This window comes from Aulostomus chinensis, chromosome 12 (assembly GCF_037954235.1).
Source record: "Aulostomus chinensis isolate RoL2024-O1b breed Wild chromosome 12, RoL_Achi_v1.0, whole genome shotgun sequence".
In the NCBI taxonomy this organism is placed as follows: domain Eukaryota; kingdom Metazoa; phylum Chordata; class Actinopteri; order Syngnathiformes; family Aulostomidae; genus Aulostomus; species Aulostomus chinensis.
Genome location: NC_141331.1, coordinates 13,620,851 through 13,641,301, shown reverse-complemented (window position 1 = coordinate 13,641,301; position 20,451 = coordinate 13,620,851). Strand labels below are relative to the sequence as shown.

General features: G+C 41.8%; 1 protein-coding gene across 3 annotated transcripts in view; it reads left to right on the top strand.

Annotated features, from left to right (window-relative positions):
- tbc1d4 (TBC1 domain family, member 4) overlaps positions 1-19,809 on the top strand; it is a 29,544-nt gene extending 9,735 nt beyond the window's left edge. Inside the window, exons 6-23 of one of the 3 annotated variants that reach the window (XM_086220265.1) lie at positions 165-269; positions 445-577; positions 699-790; positions 904-1,014; positions 1,440-1,562; positions 2,055-2,114; positions 4,042-4,259; positions 4,667-4,807; positions 7,600-7,754; positions 9,133-9,345; positions 12,953-13,114; positions 13,200-13,358; positions 13,472-13,572; positions 13,670-13,813; positions 15,469-15,628; positions 15,739-15,908; positions 16,307-16,483; positions 16,903-19,809. In XM_086220265.1, coding sequence (XP_086076391.1) covers positions 165-269; positions 445-577; positions 699-790; positions 904-1,014; positions 1,440-1,562; positions 2,055-2,114; positions 4,042-4,259; positions 4,667-4,807; positions 7,600-7,754; positions 9,133-9,345; positions 12,953-13,114; positions 13,200-13,358; positions 13,472-13,572; positions 13,670-13,813; positions 15,469-15,628; positions 15,739-15,908; positions 16,307-16,483; positions 16,903-17,133 — 2,655 coding nt within the window. In that variant the 3' untranslated portion in view covers positions 17,134-19,809. Of the gene's footprint in view, positions 1-164; positions 270-444; positions 578-698; positions 791-903; positions 1,015-1,439; positions 1,563-2,054; positions 2,115-4,038; positions 4,260-4,666; positions 4,808-7,599; positions 7,755-9,132; positions 9,346-12,952; positions 13,115-13,199; positions 13,359-13,471; positions 13,573-13,669; positions 13,814-15,468; positions 15,629-15,738; positions 15,909-16,306; positions 16,484-16,902 lie in introns of all 3 variants that reach the window. The other 2 variants (XM_086220264.1, XM_086220266.1) reach the window with 2 other exon arrangements.
- Positions 19,810-20,451: the final 642 nt, after the last annotated feature.

The following is a 20,451-nucleotide window of genomic DNA, read 5'->3' as shown; positions in this document are numbered from 1 at the left end:
GTACTGAACGTAGGGCTAGGTGGCAGTCTTAATTTCAGCATTTAGCAACAGAGTGCTTTATATTTTTTGTTCTTTCTCCAATATGGCTGTGCATCCTGGTAACTGAAAAATCTGTGATGAAGGTGCAACCCTAACTTTTGGTTTTCTTCATATCTTGCCTTCAGGGTATCAAGCACACCGACCATTTTGGATTCATCTGTCGGGACCAGACAGAATCTGGTCCATGCCAGTATGTCTGCTTCGTTTTCCAGTGTGCCAGTGAGTCCCTGGTGAGTCACACGGAAGATGACGATTACTTCATACTTCAATCTGACATTTTTATTTTAAGCTCAACATAGCGTGTGTGTGTGTGTGTGTGTGTGTGTGTGTGCGCGTGTGTGTGTGTGTGTGTGCGTGTGTGTGTGAGCGAGCCTGTATTTTCCTCATGTTTGACGTGCATGTTAGGTGGATGAGGTGATGCTGACCTTGAAGCAGGCGTTCACCACAGCAGCAGCCTTACAAAGCAACAAGACCCAGGTCCAGCTATGTGAAGCTTGCCCCATGCATGACCTGCACAAGCTGTGTGAGCGAGTTGAAGGTACACGACATGAACTTCTCTCAGGCTTGACTCCTGATTATTCTGATAATGCCATCAGAGTTAAAGGCAGATAAAAGAACATCCAAATTTCCTTTTTTTTTTCTTCTTTTTTTTTTTGCAGGTCTCTACCCACCCAGAGCCAAGCTAGCCATCCAAAAATATCTCTCCCAGCTGACTGACAATGAGCAGGCCGAGATTTTTGAGCGCGTTCAGGTAAGGTTGGCTCTGCTCAGAGAGAGACCGTTTCATTTTCCAGAAACTTTAGTGGCGTATTAACATTTGTTAGTGATTTATGGTTCCCCATCTTGTCTTTTTCATGCCTGCAGAGACTGAAGCCAAGTTCAGACCAAGAGGAGAATGAGTTGGTGATTCTTCACCTGAGACAGCTTTGTGGAACCAAACAGAAGACCCATCTCCACATCGGAGAGGCCCCTCAGGTGATTTACAAGACACGGACCACTCATAGAACTCCTTAAAATGACAGTATTGTTATGAAAGCTTGAATTATATTCAAAGGTTTTTGGTCCCGCTTTATTTGGTGACTCTACTTTTTATTGTGGTATTTTGATCAATAATTTGAACATGAAGCTGTTTTGTCAACAGGTTTCTAACACATGATAAAATATCTTGCATTATATGTAGCTGACCAATATACGGTTTGAGTTTGAATTGATTTATTGCGAGAGGCCATTGATTGCTTGTATGAAGGAAGAATGTCTGAGGCAAGTGGCTCTCCACTGTATGGCAGCACAACTGTGCATGGAGGCTGCTCAGACTGACAGTGAGGCATTATTACAGTCAGATTTTATTTTTTAACATTTCTGTGATGGTTGTCTCTCTGTTCATTGTTGTCGTTTGACAGAATGCAGCAAACAACTCTGCAGCAGGAGACGGCGCAGCCACCAGCAGTCGCTTCAAGCTTGACATTCTCAAAAATAAAGCTCGCACCTCCCTCACCAGCTCTCTGGAGAACATCTTTGCGAGGGTGGGTCTGAGCAGAAAATGTTTTTTTTTTCACTTTTCCTCCTCCTGTCTTGGAATTTAATCCTCTCCTGCTATTTTGTCTTAACTGCTTTGCTCATGTTGATCCCTGTTTTGTTCCATTTTTTTTCCCACTTGCCTACAGAATGTTGCCGCTGTTCTTTGTACTGTTTGTCTGTCTGTCTGTCTGTATCAGTTGCTGTTTGTGTGTCATTATCATCCAGGGGATTTGGATTGACCCATATCTGGCAGTGAGACAACAAAATAATTCCTTAGTGGAAGGATACAGACGATCTGAGACCTCTACTGCCATCTGTTATTGTCTGGAAAACACTCTCTTTGCAAACTTAAAAAAATTTGATCCGAAATACACTTTTGCTTTTTTCTTAAAGCCCTTATTATAGTTTGTGTTTCTATTGCTTCTATAGAGATAATCTATGACAGTTTTGCAGTTCTACAGAACTTATCTCATATTTTGTATTCTCTCTGTCACCAGGGTGCCAGCCGGATGCGAGGCCGTTTGGGAAGCATGGGAAGCATTAGCAGTTTTGAAAGGGTGAGTGCCCTTGAAGGCGGGACACACCGATTCCCAGAGCTTCCCTCTAGTGTGGTTCTAGGAATTCTCAATCCATTTTTACCCAGTGGCTTTTTTAAAAGCGTGTGATAAGAACATCAAGCTCAGTCAATGCAGACTGCTAAACTCTCACACGGGGACCTGTCAGCATTATTCCTACATAGTGACGTGGGCACACAGAAGAGTAGAGCAGGGAGTGTGTTTACAGAGCTGCCAGCCAACCATTTGGCATTTTTGTTCCACTGTGTCATGGCAGTGCAGAATGTGTAACGAGAGTGTGATGGAGTCCCTCTAAATTCCTGGAGGGTGGAGTTAAAGGAAGAGAAGTGATTGTAGTAAACACACACAGACATGACATAGACACTCGTATGACCCCTGTGACGTTTTTAGCTGTCACGTGACATTTTGTTTACCTGCTGCGTTGCGTTCAGATTCGTGGCCACATGAAGATCCAAGTCAAATGTGGTAGGGTTTTCTTAAGCTGCGTTTTACTCTTCATTAAATCTACAAACACTTGCTGCTGGAGAATTAATAAATCAGTCGCAGTAGTTCTCTCATAAAGAGCAAGTATTGTGATAGATGTCCTCCCTTTTATCCAAGTTACATGATGTGTTTATGTGTACAAGTGCAGTGCTGGTTGTTTTAGGGGCAATGGGTTGTGTGGTGTCATCAGACATCTCTGAGGTCTTTGATCTCTGGGCTCAGATGTTAATCCCTGACTTTGATTTTTTAGTTTGCGCTTTTATCTCTGGGCTCTCACTTGAATCTCAAACTTTGATCTCTGACTTACAACTGACATTACCAATTAGATGCACCGCCCATCATCCTGTGCGCTGCTTTGTTGTTTGAGGGGGTGCGGCCATAAATTGTGTCTCGAGTTTGATTTCAGAATTCTGACTCTATCACCACGCCATCCAGTAACTATGTGGCCTTACAGAAAGAAAAAAAAATTCCACTCATGTTAACAAATTTCAAGTTGGCACCACACTTCCTTGCGGTACTACCTATGGTCATGCCAAGACATGATAATTGGTTGTTGAGATAATCGAGGTTGGCGAATCCTCGCTGCAATAGTGAGATGCAGTTTACCCTTTGATAAGTAAGGAAGGGTCCTTCTGGGGCGTGTGTCAGGATGTTGACGTCCTGACAAGCAGGAAATCCAAGTCAGGATGTTCAGTCTTGCTGAGCCATGCCTGTCGTGGCTTCCTCTCTGCTGTCCTGCCAAAGGAAAAGACAACACAGAGCCGTTGGTTCTGCACGACTTTATCTTAGAGTCTTTCTTAACATTTAGCTGGCGTTGATATCTGGTGTTAAATGTTAAGTTCAAGGGACGAATCACGTGAACAGATAGTGATAGTACTCCCATTAGACCCAGAAGGGTTTTCTTTTCACACACATCTGCATAATAAAAGGCTGCACAGCTTTCGTAGCATTTCCCCTGTCATATCACGTCTCTTGGAGGGGGAGGTCTCTAAAAACACGCTATGAGAGGAGATTGGAAGGTTTACAGGAGGAGTGGAACCTCTAATGTTCTCCCCACCAATCACGTGTGAAGCTGTGAGTCACAGGACATTGTCCATTAGAATACAATGGATGAGGGGATCTGGCCATGAGAAGGTACATGAGTAGTTAGGAGAAGCTGGAATGAGATCTGCTGTGGGGGTACATTAGTTAGGTGAGTGCAGACCTTTAACTTGAGTAAACAAACTTGTGCATAACCGATGGAATAGTAGCTGTATTTTTAATTTAACCTCTGAAGAGTGATTAATTTTGCCTCTTGGATGCAACCTGCATGGCTCTACTCAATAAGTTATGAGGATTTGGTTGTCAACCAATTGTACGGTCAGATACTTCATGTCACCCCTGCACAGACACCTTACTCTTCTTAACATTCCATCCACTCCAGCAGGATGAAGAATCTCCTGGTCACTCCCCTCCAGGTTCCCCTCCTGCTTTCCCTGAAGACGACCCTGAAGCTGGCATGCAGTTCCGTCGGCGTGCTCACACCTTCAGCCATCCACCAGTGAAGAAACGCATCTCCTTCGAAGGCCAGACAGGCCACCAGGGGAAGCAGGTTCCCCTGCTGCGTAGACAACAGTCAGTTAATGCCGAACTCTTGCAAAGCAGGTAACAAAACACACACACACACACACACACACACACACACACACACACACACACACACACACACACACACAGTCCAAGCGTGAAGTCCCCACTTTTGTACAGAGTGAATTGAGACTTTAGGGGTAGGAAGGACCAAAACTAACATTGCTAAGAGAATTATAAAATTTAGCTTTTCTTTTCATCAGTTTAATACGAACTGAATATTTAGCTGTCAACTCTGTTGCACAGTAATCAGTGTGCAGCTCTTTGATCAGTCCTCCTACTATCTTTGAACAATCGCAGCACAGGTTTCCTGTCTCGGTGTTGATCCTTCTGTGTTTTCTGTGCTCCGACCAGTTGCTCTTTCTTGTGTGTAACATGTCCTTTTTTTTTTGATTTGTGGGCGTTTTCATGTTTGGCTCACCCAGTCCTGTGACTGTCTCGAGAACACGCAGTTTATCGGAGAGCCAGTCCTTCAGCCTCCCCTCCTCCTTCTCCACTCCCACTTTCCTGAAAAGCATATACCAGGGCTCACTGGGCTCCCTGGCAGACAGTGGGAGCCTCAAGAGGTGAGAGGGGGTTCTCAGCCGAACTTCCCCTGCTCAGATCACAACGTATCAGGGTCTTGACAAATGGGATGAGATGGGTTGGAGGGAGGAACTGTTCTTTGCTGGGATACATGTTGGCTGTTAAAACCTTTTAACACCCAGCTCTTTTGTGTACACTCTTCCTGTCTATTCACAGAAGCCTTTTATTAGTAAGACTTTTCTCCAGCTATTTCTATTTTTTCCAACCGGCTCTGCAGTGAGACCCACCTTCTTCCTGTTTCACTCAGAGGTCGAAGTGGATGCTGATACACCCCTCTCTTGTCGCGTTTGCATGTGGATATGAAGCTCTTATGCACGGCTACATTTAACCTGCAGCCTTCTAACTGTTCTGCCATCACCTTTCCTGACCGGTGCGATTCATGGCGGCCCGCATCAGTTCAGCTGCATATTTATTTTGAAAAGTAATTATAAAATAATGTCGAAGAAGAAAAGATATTCAGCAGCATTTGTGTCTGGCAGCACTACATGAACAGAACTGTTGGTGTGTGGCTGGCAGAATGTAAAGGTTAATATATCCATTATGAATGAGTCAGCAGAGCAGACGTGATGTCATGATGTCATGGATGAGGCTGATCCTCATTGTTTAATTTAATCGATAATAAGGACTCAATATTACTTTACCTTTCAACAAAAAAATGAAACACTAAAACACAGCGAATGTAACCTCAGTTTAACAAGGTACTTTATGTAGTAAGGTCAAGATTTTACAATATTATGGCGAGAAACCAACGCTTAGAGGAGGAAAAACTCTTCTAAAAAGAAACCTCAGACAGAACCGGGCTTGGTTTGGGTGATGGAGCTGGAGAAAGAGAGTAAGATAAATGAGACATTTTTATTTTGATCATTATATTACAGACTGACTGGTTGCTCACATGTATAAACAAGAAATAGAACAAATACTTTCATGCGAAGACAAGATAATATGACGAAATTGAGAATTATCATGGTCCAAAAACATTCCCAGGAAATATCACGGTTTCACCTTACATGGTTTTACATAACTATAATTATTAGAGTGAAAACAGAATGGGTTTTGTTCTTTGGTTAAAAACAACAACAACAAAAAAACAGAACTGAAACTTGAGCCGATTGTTATACTACGTGTAAAAAATCAAATCAAAATAATTTAAAAATGTTGTTTTAGGAGGAAAGATAGAAAGATTAGCATATTAGATGCCCTCTGTATCTTCAAAATCAAGATTTTAGATCTGCTAAGGCTCAAATTGAGTTACCTAATAGACAACTTTTTGGGTAATCCACTTATTTGCCACCTTCCCCAGAGCTAGACAAGAAGATGGATATCCTTTTCACCTCTGTATATGCAGGCTGGCACTAGTTAGCTTAGCACGATGAAGACTATTGGGTTGGCATGCCTCTTTTTTTCTCACAGCTCGCGGTTTCACCTGCTGATAGAATGAGATGCTTTTTGCTAGTCAAACCTAGAAGACTTGGATTACCTTTCTAGACCTGCAGGGGAATAGACTGACCTGTCACCTGATCATCGTGTCATAGCCGGGTCGTCCACCTGAGCGTGAAAGCTGTCAGTCCTCAGGTGATTTAAACTGCAATGTGACTAGAAAAATCTATTAATAAAAGAAGGTAAGAGATGCCAAACGATATCATTGTCACATTCATCATAATAAAATCTGGCTGCTGACTAGGCACATTAGTAACCACTTTGTGCTTCCTGTTGTACTGATTATGCTGCACTACCGAGTTGGCGATTGCGTGGTGCGACACCTCTCACTCTTAACCACAAGGGCTTTGTTTGAAATCTTACACCACAAATTCAAGCTATACACAAAAAAATCCACTTTGTAATATCTAAATAAAATATTTTGCATTTTCAATGAGTTAATTTTGTGAATTATTATCAGTTCTGATCATAAATATCAAATATTGCTTAATTTTCAGAATTTTAACCCTTGAAGACAGAGTTTTTGTTTCTGTCATGATATCACAAGGGAGGGGGGGGGGGGTTATTTGATCTTTAGCACAGGAATATGCTATTGATCTAACTGTAGCCACACACACACACACACACACACACACACAAATACTCATGACAACCAATGTATTCTTTTGACAAGCAGTGCCCCTTGTGGAAGTAGTATGTATGTCATTTTTATAGGAACTGAGGTTGATTTCCCAGAATCCTCCCAAACACACAATCTGATGGCATAATGATGAGCACAGCCAAGATGATAAAACATGAACAGGAAAGAAAAGCACGTCAAATGCGCTTAAGTGCTTTTTAGAGGTTTAAGAGGCATCGTGAGCTCTTGGTGATTTGCAGATCTATGTAATGGAGACTATAATTTGATGGGTATGAAACACAAGTGAGACGAGCATATATTTTTCAGTTGCTAATCAAGTCTTCTTCACTCACAACAGCCCCACACCCCCCCACACCCTCCGGACAGACTTTTGCCCTGGCTGTGTGTGTTTGTGTCTGATGTGTATTTGTGTCCCTGTGACTATCTGCTTCATTAACATCAGATATTCAGTGGCTGCCACATGCTTTTTACCAGTATGTTTACGATTCACCTTTTTCTGATTAACTCTGACTCCGCTTTTCCTGACAGGCTGGTATACAGTTTCCTCTGTTAGTCTGAGAGGTTAGACTACAGTATGTGAAGAAGCACTAATGGACGTGTGCATGCCTGCAGTTGTGAACGGGTGTTGAAAGGAAGTGTGTAAGAAGACACCTGACTCTTTCATCGGGTGTCTCTGACGCTGCTATCTTATTGTAGCAATGGGGAAGGCAGGAAACGGACCCTGTCTGGCTGCAGCAGTGACTCTGTGACCGGAGGTCTACCGCCAACCCCACGCAGGGTCTCCTGGAGACAGAAGATCTTCCTGAGGGTGGCGTCGCCCATGAACAAGCCATCATCCATGCAGCATCCAGGTCCGGCAATACAATCACGAGTGAAGAGTGAATACGCTGTGACTAATCCACAAGCGCAGGAGCATTGGATTCATTTCAGATATGCGTGCATATTTTTGTAATTATGACTGCGAGGAACAAGAAGTCAACTCTCCGTGCTTCTTGAGGTCAATGTAAGAGTTTGACTGATAAAACTATTGCTTATGTGCTTATGCTTATGACTATCAAACTTTGCAGTCATATTCAAGAAATCTTTTTATATCAATTCCAAATTAAGTTTGTATATTTTATATGAGAAGAAGTCTTTGTTGAAGTATTCTACTGCCTCTTTAAATGTTGGCAAATTAATCTCCCATATCATCCGTGGAGGGAATAGTTCTGTCCATATAATATACTTTGATAATCCCACAATGCAATGTACCCCATTTTGTCAATGTGACTATTATCAACTCTTAAAGTGACAATTAGGGATGCAGGATAATATTGGCAGCTCATGGATATCGGCCGATATTAGTCACTTTATATGTATCAGTTTGTACCGAATATCCATGGTTTCCTCATGATAATCGGCATTAAAAAGATCAACAAATATCGGTCCGTTTGCCAATATTTGTAAAACAAGTATTGGTCCAGCAGCTGATATCTGTTGTCCACTGTTGAGTAAATAACAACAAAAAGAGGATTAATGGGCTTTTCTAACAGTTCTGGTAAAAAAAAAAACATCCATCAATTTTCTATACCACTTATCCGTGAAGGGTCGTGGGCAGGGGGGCTATAATCTATCCCAGCTGACATTGGGCGAGAGGCGGGGCGATGAGACCTGCATGTCTTTGGTACTGGCAGATATTGCTCTTTTTAAAAAAACAACAACTCAATATCAGGCTGATGAGAAACTTCTTTGCTGGCCATCTGTTGATTGTTGTGCATAAACAAGAGATGAAGTGTGTACATTTCCAGAAGAAAAAAAATCCAATTCATAGTTTATTTATGTTTATCAGTCTAGAAAGAAATGTGACCTGTCCCATAAACCTATTTTTACACAGATAATATCATCATTGTCATTTGGCTACTGGAATAAACAGCTATGAAGTTTCAGATGTCCGTGTACCCTAGGAGAGACAATTGTCCTGCTGGTTCCTGATTTGTCTCGAGCAGCTGGAAGATTTTAGTTCATAATAGGTAGCAACCATTGCTACATTAGTTCTGTCTGCTTGTCCTGGAAGAGTCAAATGAGAGAGTTGGGACTGAGGCACAAAACAAATTTGCTGCACAACCGAAACAAAAGTTTAAAAAAGACTAAAGAGCTGGAAAGTCAAGTGCTAATTCTTCATGTATTCTTAATATGAAAAATGGTGTTAAACAAGACACTTGATGATTGTTTTTTATTGATATATTGTAGATCACTCTGATGCCAGGGAGCTGTTGCCGCTCTCTCCTCGGGCCTTGCATCCGAGTCTGGACGTGTTGGGTCACCTGCTGCCCCAAACAGGTGACCTACTGTCTGCAGAGAGGCCTAAGAGAACCGGCGAGGACTACCGGGCCCTTTGGAAAAATGCAATCCACCAGCAGATCCTACTGCTCCGCATGGAGAAGGAGAACCAAAGGCTGGAGGGTAAGTTGCCGTTACTACTAGCCATAGAAAGCGTGATTCTCGCTCGAGAATGAAGCCTTTCTGCAGTCACATGAATCTGAAGAACATGATGTTCCTCGTCCTGTACCCAGATCTCTCAGGATCTCTTGATGTCGAGTGTGTGCCCTTCCCTGCTGACACTGGTGCTACACATAATTTGTCATGAGGCCGTCTGTAGTGGTAACTGTTCACACTGGGTCTTATTGTTCAGGTTTCTCTGCTGTTGAAAACGTGTATTAAAATGGTGAGAGCTCTCGCCCCATGCTCCGACTTTCAAAGTCTTCTTGTTCCTGAGGCTTTTTTGAGTGGATGAGGATATAATTAGCATTTGTGACTCTGCAGCAGACCAATGAGTTATATCTAGTGTTTGAGAACCCACGGTAGCCTGCACATTCAGTCACGTATGTTGCTCCATTTGCCAGAGCCTGGGTTCTAAAACTTCTCAGAACACAAGCCACCAGCAGCCCCCTCATTAAATTTGAAAAACTAAACAACAAATAAAGAAAACAGAAATAACTGTGCGTTCTTGTGTGTTTGCATTTTGGGGTGTAGAGTCTGATATAAGAGTACGGATCATGTGTCGCCTGGTTTGTTTTGTTGAGGGGAGATGTGTGTGTAATGTCGCCCTGTTGCTAACAGCCCTGCTGCAATGCGGGTTGCAGAGAGGTTATTTTGACCACACTGGTGTGTTCTAGACGCCGTCGGGAGCAGTGAAGGGATCTGGAGTATCTTCATATTGCCACGTCTCAGTGAAACTCTCACAGAAGTCCCTCTGATGCCTCACTAGCTCATTCATCATGAAACAATCTCACATTGCCTCTAATAATAGAAGATACAGTACAGTTAATGCTTGTGTGGAGCCGCCCAGCTCCTCTTCCTCGTCACTGTATTCCTCTTCTCCACCCTCTGTGTGTCCTAATTCCTGGAGGGGTGTTTGTTGTTTTAGTCAGTATGCCAGCTGGCTAGCTCCAGTGCTGTGAGTTGGTCCCTGGTGTAAGCAATCTGAATAAGGTGAAAAAGTAATATGATATAAAAAACAAAAAAAACATTGTCTACTAGTTTGTTTGGAGAGGGAGTAGCCTAAAAAAGAATGACAGAAGAGATAAGAGGGACAAAATACCTGCACCAAAATGGGTTTGTGGTTTTGTAAGGTCAGGCCAACTGTACAACATGGAAAAGACCAGCTGTCTACAGTGGATGTAGAGGACTCCTTCTGGGCTAAGATTATGAATACCCTTTATTTTGAGAGGCAATCTTGTTAGCTTTCATGAGTGCTAATAAGTCAGTGTTGGTGTTGCTCATCTCGCACGGATAAACATACACATATACTCAGACAGACAGACACAGATTTGGTTAAATTGCAACGTTTAAGTTCGGGTTCAGGGTGAGAACTTTTGGTAAGAGCGCCCTCTAAGGGCCGGGTTATTCAGGGTACATCCACAGCTATTTTTTTTTTTAGCTCTTCTCCTTTTCTGTCCTCCATCACCGTCAGTTGTGGAGAAATATCTTTTCATCATTTGTGGATCTTTAAAAGAAAGTGGAATGAAGTAAAATGTCCCAATCTCTAATACTTGTCAATTAAATTTACACCAGCATTCGACTTTAACAATAAATATGAGAGTTCGACTCTGTCACAGTGTACAGTGTTTAACTTTTATCATTATTATCATCATTATTATTATTATTATTATTAATGTCAGTTCCAAAAATGAAACGAAAGGAGAAAACATTTATAACTGAAACTGAAACAATTTTTAAAATGAAACTGATGGTTAGTATTTTTTAGTCATGGCCACATTTATATGCAGGTGTGCCCAGTGTAGCTTTGGGATGCACTTGCTGTGTAAAGCTTTTACAATCACAACACCAACGCATCTCTTTTCCTCTGTTTGTTACTATGACACCAATGCTGGTCAGAGGACCTAACTGTGAATAACCATTTTCAATAGAAGGTAAGTCATTTAAAAGGGGCTGTCTGGATAAAGACCAATATATTGCATGAGCTTTGGTGCTGGTCGTTCGTTTCATTCTATTCAGTATTCTTGTTTGCGTGTTGGGTGATTATCATGCTTTATGGTGTCTCTTTTGTCCTGTGTACTTCTACACACCGTCTTGATCTCACCTCTGCAGCATAATGGATTCCTGCTGTTAATGTGGTTATTGTTGATGTTGTTTATGCGGAGGGGTTTCCGTGGTGACGAGCGGGTGCTGGGGAGAATATACTGTATGTACAAATATGTCTTTGATCGTCAGTTGAATTCTGCTGAAGGGATGGGTCTAGGAGTGTCTTCTATGCACAGCTCGATTTCCTTCTGTTCCATAGAATCAAAATGAGCTGTAAAAATTCAACCTTTTTTCAACAGTATCGTGTTAAAATGGGCTCTGTTATTAAAATGTTAAAATGCTCAAAACTACATGTCAAAAAGTAATAAATATATCTTAATTACTGGAAAATACTAAAAGAGTGCATTCCTCCGCCAAGGCGAACCTTCAACCCCTGACCACTTGTTTCAATTCCGTGTCGCATTAGGAAATATCAAGATAAGCTGCCTCGCTATGACAACATCATTTAATAAAAACTGTTCAGAGTCGTCACAATAACAGATCGTGGTGTTCTTGACCAAACGTTTGGCCAACCCAAGTGTGAGAGTACATCAAAATGTAAAATAAAAGAAGCCAACTTGCCAAGCCGAGCCAATTTTTCTTGTTTTTCTTCACCTCTTCTCTCTTGATCTCTCTCTTTGCATGACCGCTACCAATTTTCTCTTTCCTTTTTCATGTCATTTTATATATCTGGTCTGGTTTCTCCTGTCATTCCTTCACTACTGCCCCCCCGCCCGTTGGTTTCCCCCAACTTCTACCTTATTTGTGTTCTACATATTCTCATATAATTGTTTCAGTCTCTCCTGCCATTCTTTCACTTTTATTTCCTGTCCCTCCTGTCGTGTCTTTTCTTCCTTTCATTTTCCAGTCCCTCCTTTTGTTCATGCCGTTCATCTTCTTTTTCTTTCTTTGTGTGTTCCACCTCTTCCCCCTCTTGTCCTTTAACAATTGGTCTTGGATGTCCCTGTATGTGGGGATCAAAGGAGTCTGAGATCAAAGTGAAAACTCTTGTCAGATAGAGGTGATCAAAGTGGTCAGGTATTAAAATCAGAACACCAAGATCACAGTCAGACATTACACAAAGATTAAAGGTAGATCAAAGTGACCTTTCTACCTTTATATGTGAATGTCATTTTATGTTGTTATGGTGACAAGAATTACATCACGGTACTTTTGAATTGCCAGACCTACTAGGTATATAGATGACGTACAACAAATTGATCATGATACAATATTTACCACCTTTGCACCTCTGCCAGCATATACACCCATTCAGACAAATCAAGAAAGGCTACATTTGTCTCATTCGATCAGTGTTAAAACTGCTGACTGTAGTGGATCTATCAGCCAACAATTTTTATTGACATGTACTTTTTTTTTACTCCAATAGATATGTTTCGGCTGTGCTCTAAAGCATATTAAAAGGCTGCTTACTATTAAATGTGTTGTCTCATCTCTCCTTATCTCAACGTTTATTGTGTTGCAGCAAGCCGAGATGAGCTGCACATTCGTAAGATGAAACTGAACTACCAAGAAGTGGGGCAGGACTCCAAAGATGTGCAGGCATTGTGGGAGAGGAAACTGAAGGCCCCCGGCAGAACGACAGTCCCACAAGACAAGGAGGAGATTTACCGTGCAGTCTGCCAAGGTGAGCGAGCATACACCGTATAAGGATGTACCTTTGATTCTGTGCATTTCTGAATGAGCTCGTTTACTTTCCTCTTTGTGTGCAGGTGTTCCCAAAGGTCGGCGCGGGGAGGTCTGGTTGTTACTGTCCCATCAGCACCGCTTGTGTCACAGGCTGCCCCAGCGCCAGCCTGCCCCAGACACCCCCTACCATGATCTGCTGAAACAGCTCACCGCGCAGCAGCATGCTATTCTGGTGGATCTAGGTGAGCACATGGTGGAGCATTTTGGACAGACCCTCCGCCTCACTAAACCGTAACCTGACATGTTAGAGAAATATTTAGTCTATATTGAGATGCATCTCCGTGTCTGTCCTCAGGCCGGACCTTCCCCACCCACCAGTACTTCTCAGTCCAGCTGGGCCCTGGACAGCTTTCCCTCTATAACCTCCTGAAAGCCTACTCTCTGCTGGATACAGAGGTACTTTTAATCCTGCGAACAGGACAGGCACTTGAAGCCCACAGTGATGGTCATGGTCACATTTGCAGCAGGTAATGTGCTGCTTTGTTGCACACAGGTCAGCTACTGCCAGGGTATCAGCTTTGTGGCCGGAGTGCTGCTGCTGCACATGAGTGAAGAGCAGGCCTTCGACATGCTGAAGTTCCTCATGTATGACCTCGGCATCAGACGCCAGTACAAGCCTGACATGGTCTCTCTGCAGGTATGGGCCAGGGATCACTACAACCTGTATGTGTTGCACAAGTTAAAGTCAAGAAATCCTTTAAATTTCATCTGTGCAAAATAATTTGGGGGTGAAAGTCAGTGATGAAGGGACTAGATTCTGTTTTGAAAGATTCAAATCAGAGTTCTCATGAATTTGATCTGTGATACTACGTGATAGAACATTTTAGATAGAATTAGCACCCCATCCCTTTGTAAAGTGAGCTCATGATGCATTCGGTGCACCTTGTAAACTCTGAAATCTACACTGAAATGGCCGCAAAGGTTTTTTTTTAAAACAAGAGGGTTCTTAATTTTTCTCATTATTTCCTTTTGTCAGCACCTCCTTTCACTGCAACAATTTTATTAATCTCGTCATTATTCAAAATCATCACTTCCAGTCTTAAAAATGACGTAATACAATCAAATCAGCTTGTTAGCTGCATTTTCTTGTACGGCAGGAAATCTCTGTGACGATTTCTCTCCTCTTGATATTTAGATGCCGAAATCATTAACTGTAATATCTCACTCACAAATAAAACAAATGAGAAATCTGATCAAATATGTGACTTGATGGTTTTAGCTGGTGTATGTCACCAGCTTAACCACCAACGTGAAAATATGCCTGAAACTAATTTATCTATTTGCTGCCTGTTAATGAGCATCTGTAGTGAGCATAAACATACCAGGTTGTATCTGTTCTTCAAGCTTTCTCCTGTAGAATCTCGGATGCTCAAAATAAGGATAATGATAATAATATTAAAAAAATACACACACACACAGACACTTGGTGTCTAGTTGATCAAGTTGGGACTTGCTTGAGACTCTAAGGTTATTACTGGAGACTTGCACACGTGACTTAGTCCCACCTCCAAATGGGAATACACACCTTTGCCGTGCAACACTCAACGCAAACATGACTATGTTTGTTATCAAGAGTTCTGCCGTTGTTCTGAATATATATGCCAGCAGAATATGTTTATTGTCACATTTATTTCTAGCCTACTGTATTGCTCACCTTCTTTATTTACCTTTCCCAGCAGGTAGTTAGATATGGGAGAGTTATTGCAGGCAATGAATAACAGTAGCCAAGAGGCCCCGCCTCTTATTCAAACCTCACTTGCGTGTTCTCTGTTGGCTCCAGTTAAACATCAGCTGCACTCATCACGGTGAAAGCATCAGCAGGTGTGGTAATATTTAATCTATACGACAGTTTACTGCTAGCTAGCTCTCTTATTGTAATATTTCCTGGAAAGACTCACCCAGAGTTTGTAAAGAAAGGAGGAACGTGTACAGTTTTCTGTTGCGTACGAGCAGGTAAAGCAATGTCTGGTCTTTTTAACTGTCAGGAAGACTATCGGAGTCGAAGTTCTGCTTCTCCTGTCTGTCTATAGCTGATGACTGTGCAAAAAATTATTTTTTTTAGAGCTGGAAACTTATTAAATGCTTTGACTTGTGCATGTCTGAGCAGGCTCCCAAAATTACCCAGTCGTATTTTTCTGGGTACAGTTACAATACCTCAATTGTCCTATGTGTTCCAATGCAAATCCAGATCAACCAGTTTCCTCATCTGCACTTACATGTTTGTGTGTGTGTGTGTGTGTGTGTGTGTGTGTGTGTGTGTGTGTGTGTGTGTGTGTGTGTGTCTTTTCATAGATTCAGATGTATCAACTCTCCAGACTGTTACATGACTACCACCGCGAGTTGTACAATCACTTTGAGGAACACGAGATCTCCCCGAGCCTCTACGCAGCACCGTGGTTCCTCACACTCTTCGCCTCGCAGTTCCCTCTCGGCTTTGTGTCCCGCATCTTTGGCATGTTTATTGAATAATGGCCAAATGTTTAGCTTCACAACACTTGTTTTTTTGTTTTTTTTTAAGTGTGTGAATCATTGCAGTTCTTAATATTGTTTTTATTTTGCCAGATTTAATATTCGTCCAGGGGACTGAAGTGATCTTTAAAGTAGCCCTGTGCTTGCTGAGCAGCCATGAGGGGGAGATAGTGGAGTGCGACAGCTTTGAGAGCATTGTGGACTATCTGAAAACGACACTCCCCACCCTCACACGGACACAGATGGAGCAGACCATTGCCAAGGTACGGAGAGAAAAGTTACACAAAACACGATCTAAACCCACGTGTTGTGGTGTTTCCCTGATGGTTTTTGATATCAGTGAAAGTTAGAATGTATTTTTAAGTGAGTAAACTGGCCTCGGATTTCATGAAATGATTCTAAAATCTATTTCAGTGATCTGAAATATTTTTGTCACTGCGAGGGCTTCCCTAGTCTGGAGGAAGAAAAGAATTGAAAAATATTAAGGAATAGCTTATCCACCATCAGTTTACTTTCGGTGTGTATTTTCATAGCAAGTTTTATCTTTGATTTCATTTATAGTGATACTGGACGGGTCTTATATTCGATTTTTTTTTCTCCCTAATATAGAACACGCCCTGTAATGACATATAAAGTCAGAGTGTGACATGTCTGTTGCCAGGTAACAGAAATGGACATCTCCAAGCAGCTGCATGCGTACGAGGTGGAGTACCACGTCCTGCAGGATGAGGTGGTGGACTCAGGACCGCTGCCCGATGAGTCCGACCGGCTGGACAAACTGGAAAAGACAAATTCACAGCTGAAAAAGCAGAACATGGACCTGCTGGAAAAACTTCAGGTATCATATAACCTTCAGAACTGTCTTGAAAAAAAATGAAAGTATTAAACTGCAGGAAATATGAAATGCCAATTTGAAAATGTCTCATTGTGAAAGAGTGGTTAAAAGCTCTGTAGTTTCATGTGACATCTGAAGTTGCCACTGGTAATGTCTGGGACTTCCTGTAGATGGCACTAAAACACAACCTAACATAGACTGAAGGCCGGCTGCTGTCACCTGGTGGTCTTCACAAAGTTCACATATGAAATGAGCTTCTGTGTCGGTGTTAATGGACTCAACTGAACTTCCACTGCTTCTGTGTCATTAATTGCACTTGAATGTTCAAATGTTTTGTTAAGATTAGAATATATTATCTTACAATTTTGTAATTTGTACCATGCAGCTACCCATTACTGAGCTGAGGTGTTTGTGTGTTCCAGGCTGCACGGCAAAAGATCCAATCGCTGGAGACGAGCATGGAGAACTTACTTTCTCGAGAGAGCAAAATGAAGCACATGATTCGCTCTCTGGAGCAGGAGAGGGCAGCTTACCAGAAGACCATCGAGCGCATGCGCTCGTACCTTCCCCCTGACGCCCTGACAGATGTGGAGATGACCCAGATCAAAACAGGACCCAACGGGAAAACCAAAACTGTAGCCAAGAAGCCCTGATGGCAACCAGGGGGCTCTGGGCAGAGAGTGGAGTGAACAAATGGAGTGTACTTCAGTGAGAGGCTGCTGAGCACCACAGCTATTGTTGTTGTTGAGCAGTGGGGTTTTGTAAATGTCTGGACTGTATGGGAAATATTTACGTGGTGTTTGTCAGCAGATAATAGAGTGGTGGGTGGATGGTTGCTGTCATAGTAGCACTGACTGTTCCATTAGTGCATCAAAGCTACTGTCTCATCTGTTTCACTGCCAGTTTGAAGGTGAGATCAAGATGCACATCCTCCGCTGCTCAGTTCTTTTGATAATCATGGGGCTTTTTAAAATCTGACACAGGTGAGAAATGTGGTCAATTTAACGCCCGTACAGAGTTTTTAATGGCAACTCAGCCTCAGGCTAATGATGTAGCTTTGTCATTTCCCTTTATTCACTTGAAACTTTCGTGAATGTATCTTTCCTCCAAAGAATTTTTTTTTTCTCCAAAGTGTGAGATGTTTGCAATGCCTGGCTTTAAATTTAAGCAGACATACAGCCTTCATGTGAGAAATTTGTTGAGAATTGCACTCGCTGCTTTTAAGGAGGAAGTGTTTCTTCCAAAGCTCAGGCAGGATGTGAGGTCGTCTGCCTTCTCAGTTTCCTGTGTGACTGACCGCAGTGTCGCCTTGTTTTAGCACCATGTACAGACACCAAGGCAGGGTTCACACTCCCCAGGAGGCACAGAAAAGGTGTGGGAGGCATCTGATGCTACTGCTTCTATGCTTTTGTTGATCAAATCTCTGATGCAGAGGTTTGACTGAGCTAGCGTCTTCTCATTCCGTTGATCCTGAATGAGGCAATGCAAGCTTTTCGTGTACAACTCGTATCATGACATGTACTGCTGTTGGTCACAGGTTTGCAGTGAACCTTTAATGTTTGGGTGAGTAGAGACCACAAAGGATGTAAGAGGAACTGCAAGACACTTGTGTTTCTCGCTGTGTCTGTCCTAAACTTCACTTATACATGTACACACAAACACAAGCCGTGCAGTCAACTGAACAGAGAGTTCAAATAAGATCAAAGAGCGTCCCTGGCTTTCTCCTCAGTTTTGTTTTTTTTCCACCTCCATGTCTGACTCACCTATTCCAGCTCTGATTGAAAACAAACAATTCTGGGTTCAGCTTTCAGCAAACACATTATGAACCAAGGTGATGGCTTGCAAGTACCTGCTAACACCGTCTAGCAGCCTTTCTGTACCTGGTGACACATTTGTGTCGGTTTCATGGTATATTTTCATTCTCATTCAAAGCAGACGTATCTTGCATGTACAAAGATGTTACTGCTCAATATAAACTTTATCCAATAAGTTATTTTACCCTTTCAATTTGTCAGAAGTAGATGTCTTAAGCTCACTAAGATATTTTCCTCCTACCTCACTTCTTTGAGACCCTGGATTATGTAGATGCATATTTAGCTTGAAGCTAATGGCGACTGATAGCTAACAACAGCTACAGTAATAAAGGGGGAAAAATGGCAAAAATACCATAAAATGTCAGTTTAGAAACTCTCAAGTGCATGAACTGGTATAATCCACATCTGTATCTTCCAATTAGCACGGTTATCCCCAAACACTTTGATTTAAGTTAAAAACATATTTCATCCCTGTCAGTTTGATGCTAACATGAACGTTTGTGGATTAGCATGAGTGGGTAGCACAGAATTTTAAGTGTTATGTTTTATTTATTTTTAGCTCAATTCAAAGTGTTTGTGGATTACTGTGCATATGGCTGACTGGAAAAGACTTGAATTATACCAGACTGTGATTTACAGTGCGTAGAGAGATATTTTTGGGCAGTTTTACTGCTTAGTTGCTGTAGCTGGTATTAGCTGTCAGTCACTGTTAGCTTCAGGTTACATACACCTGGCTGTCACTTTCTGCATTCTGGAGTCAAAAAGAAGTGACACAGGAGGGAAAGATGTATTTGGGAGCTCAATACACCTATTTATGTGTACTTGAAAGGCAAAATACACTTTTTTTTAGTGAATTATCTCTTTAAGCAGTTCTGTATAGCGTCACTAAGCTACAGCAGCTTATTCATATACCTTTAATTTTTCTAGCCAGGGTGCAACATTCTTGATTGAGATTAAAGTTTCCCCCCAACATCTCACTTTAGTTCATCAAGTAACTCATTTTAAAGTTTGTCGCAAAGGATATGTAAAATACAAAGCTTTCTTTCCTGCATAAATTGATAATCAAACCAAAGGAGTTGGTTCTTTTTTTTTTTTTTAAAGGAATGAATGAAACCTGCTGTAATATTTGTATATTTTCGATGTGATGATGTGTTTGTTACTACACCCACAAAGAACTTTCAAGTTTGTACTAATAACTTGGAAAAATAACCAAATACTGGCTGTAGAAACCAACAAAAACACCATCGGCTGACTTGTTTTCTCTTAATTCTCATCTTATTTTTTTGGTGCCAAATGTGTGTGATGGCCTCTAATCTCCATTAATAGGAGATAAAAGTCCATTTTGTGGATGTGAGACACACCCGTGAGGGTGTTAACATCAGGTGCTGTCAGTCCTGACGTCAGATCATTCTTGTATCACTGTGTTTCACTTAAAAAGACTGTTCTGTCAACACAAGGGCTGCACGAAGCAAAGAAACTGTCACAAATTCTTCAATAAACCTCACCTTGCCTTGTTTTGTGTCTACTCATGTTCGAATGTCTTTTCTACCAGCTAAGATTTCATACAGAAAATAAATCCTGCACCTTTACTTCTCGATAATGTAGCACTTTTGAGTGTAATACATAGCTTAAAGCTGGAAAGGTCTTTGTGTAGATGTGTTATTGCACACAAGGCTAAGGTAGACTGTCAGTTTCGACAATGTCTATTTAAAGGCCTTTCAAGAAGTGTACTTTTGTTAACGCCTTGGGCAAAAAGATATACAGCTCTCCAGTGTAGGGAAATAAAAATCCTATGAGAAATTCTTCTCTGTAAGTCCCTCAATGAAATGTATACTTGCAAAAAATTAGACTTACAAGAAAAATCTTTATGAATAAAATCAAAATATAGAGTTTGGTCAAGGGTTTCATGAAAAACAGCTTTTTAAACTATTTGTTTCATCTGTAGTCTATGGATATGAATCACTGAGAGACAGCTCTCCATCAGCCAAGGAGGAGCTTTGAGAGATAGCAACCGTAAGACCAGTCATTGTTTTCCTGGGAGGGTCTTACCCAGAAAGGATTGTTGAGTGTCTCTCTGATCTGCCTCTGCCAAGCCTGCAGCTTGTCACACATAAGACACACAAATGACCGCCAACCAGGAGCATATCACACACTCAA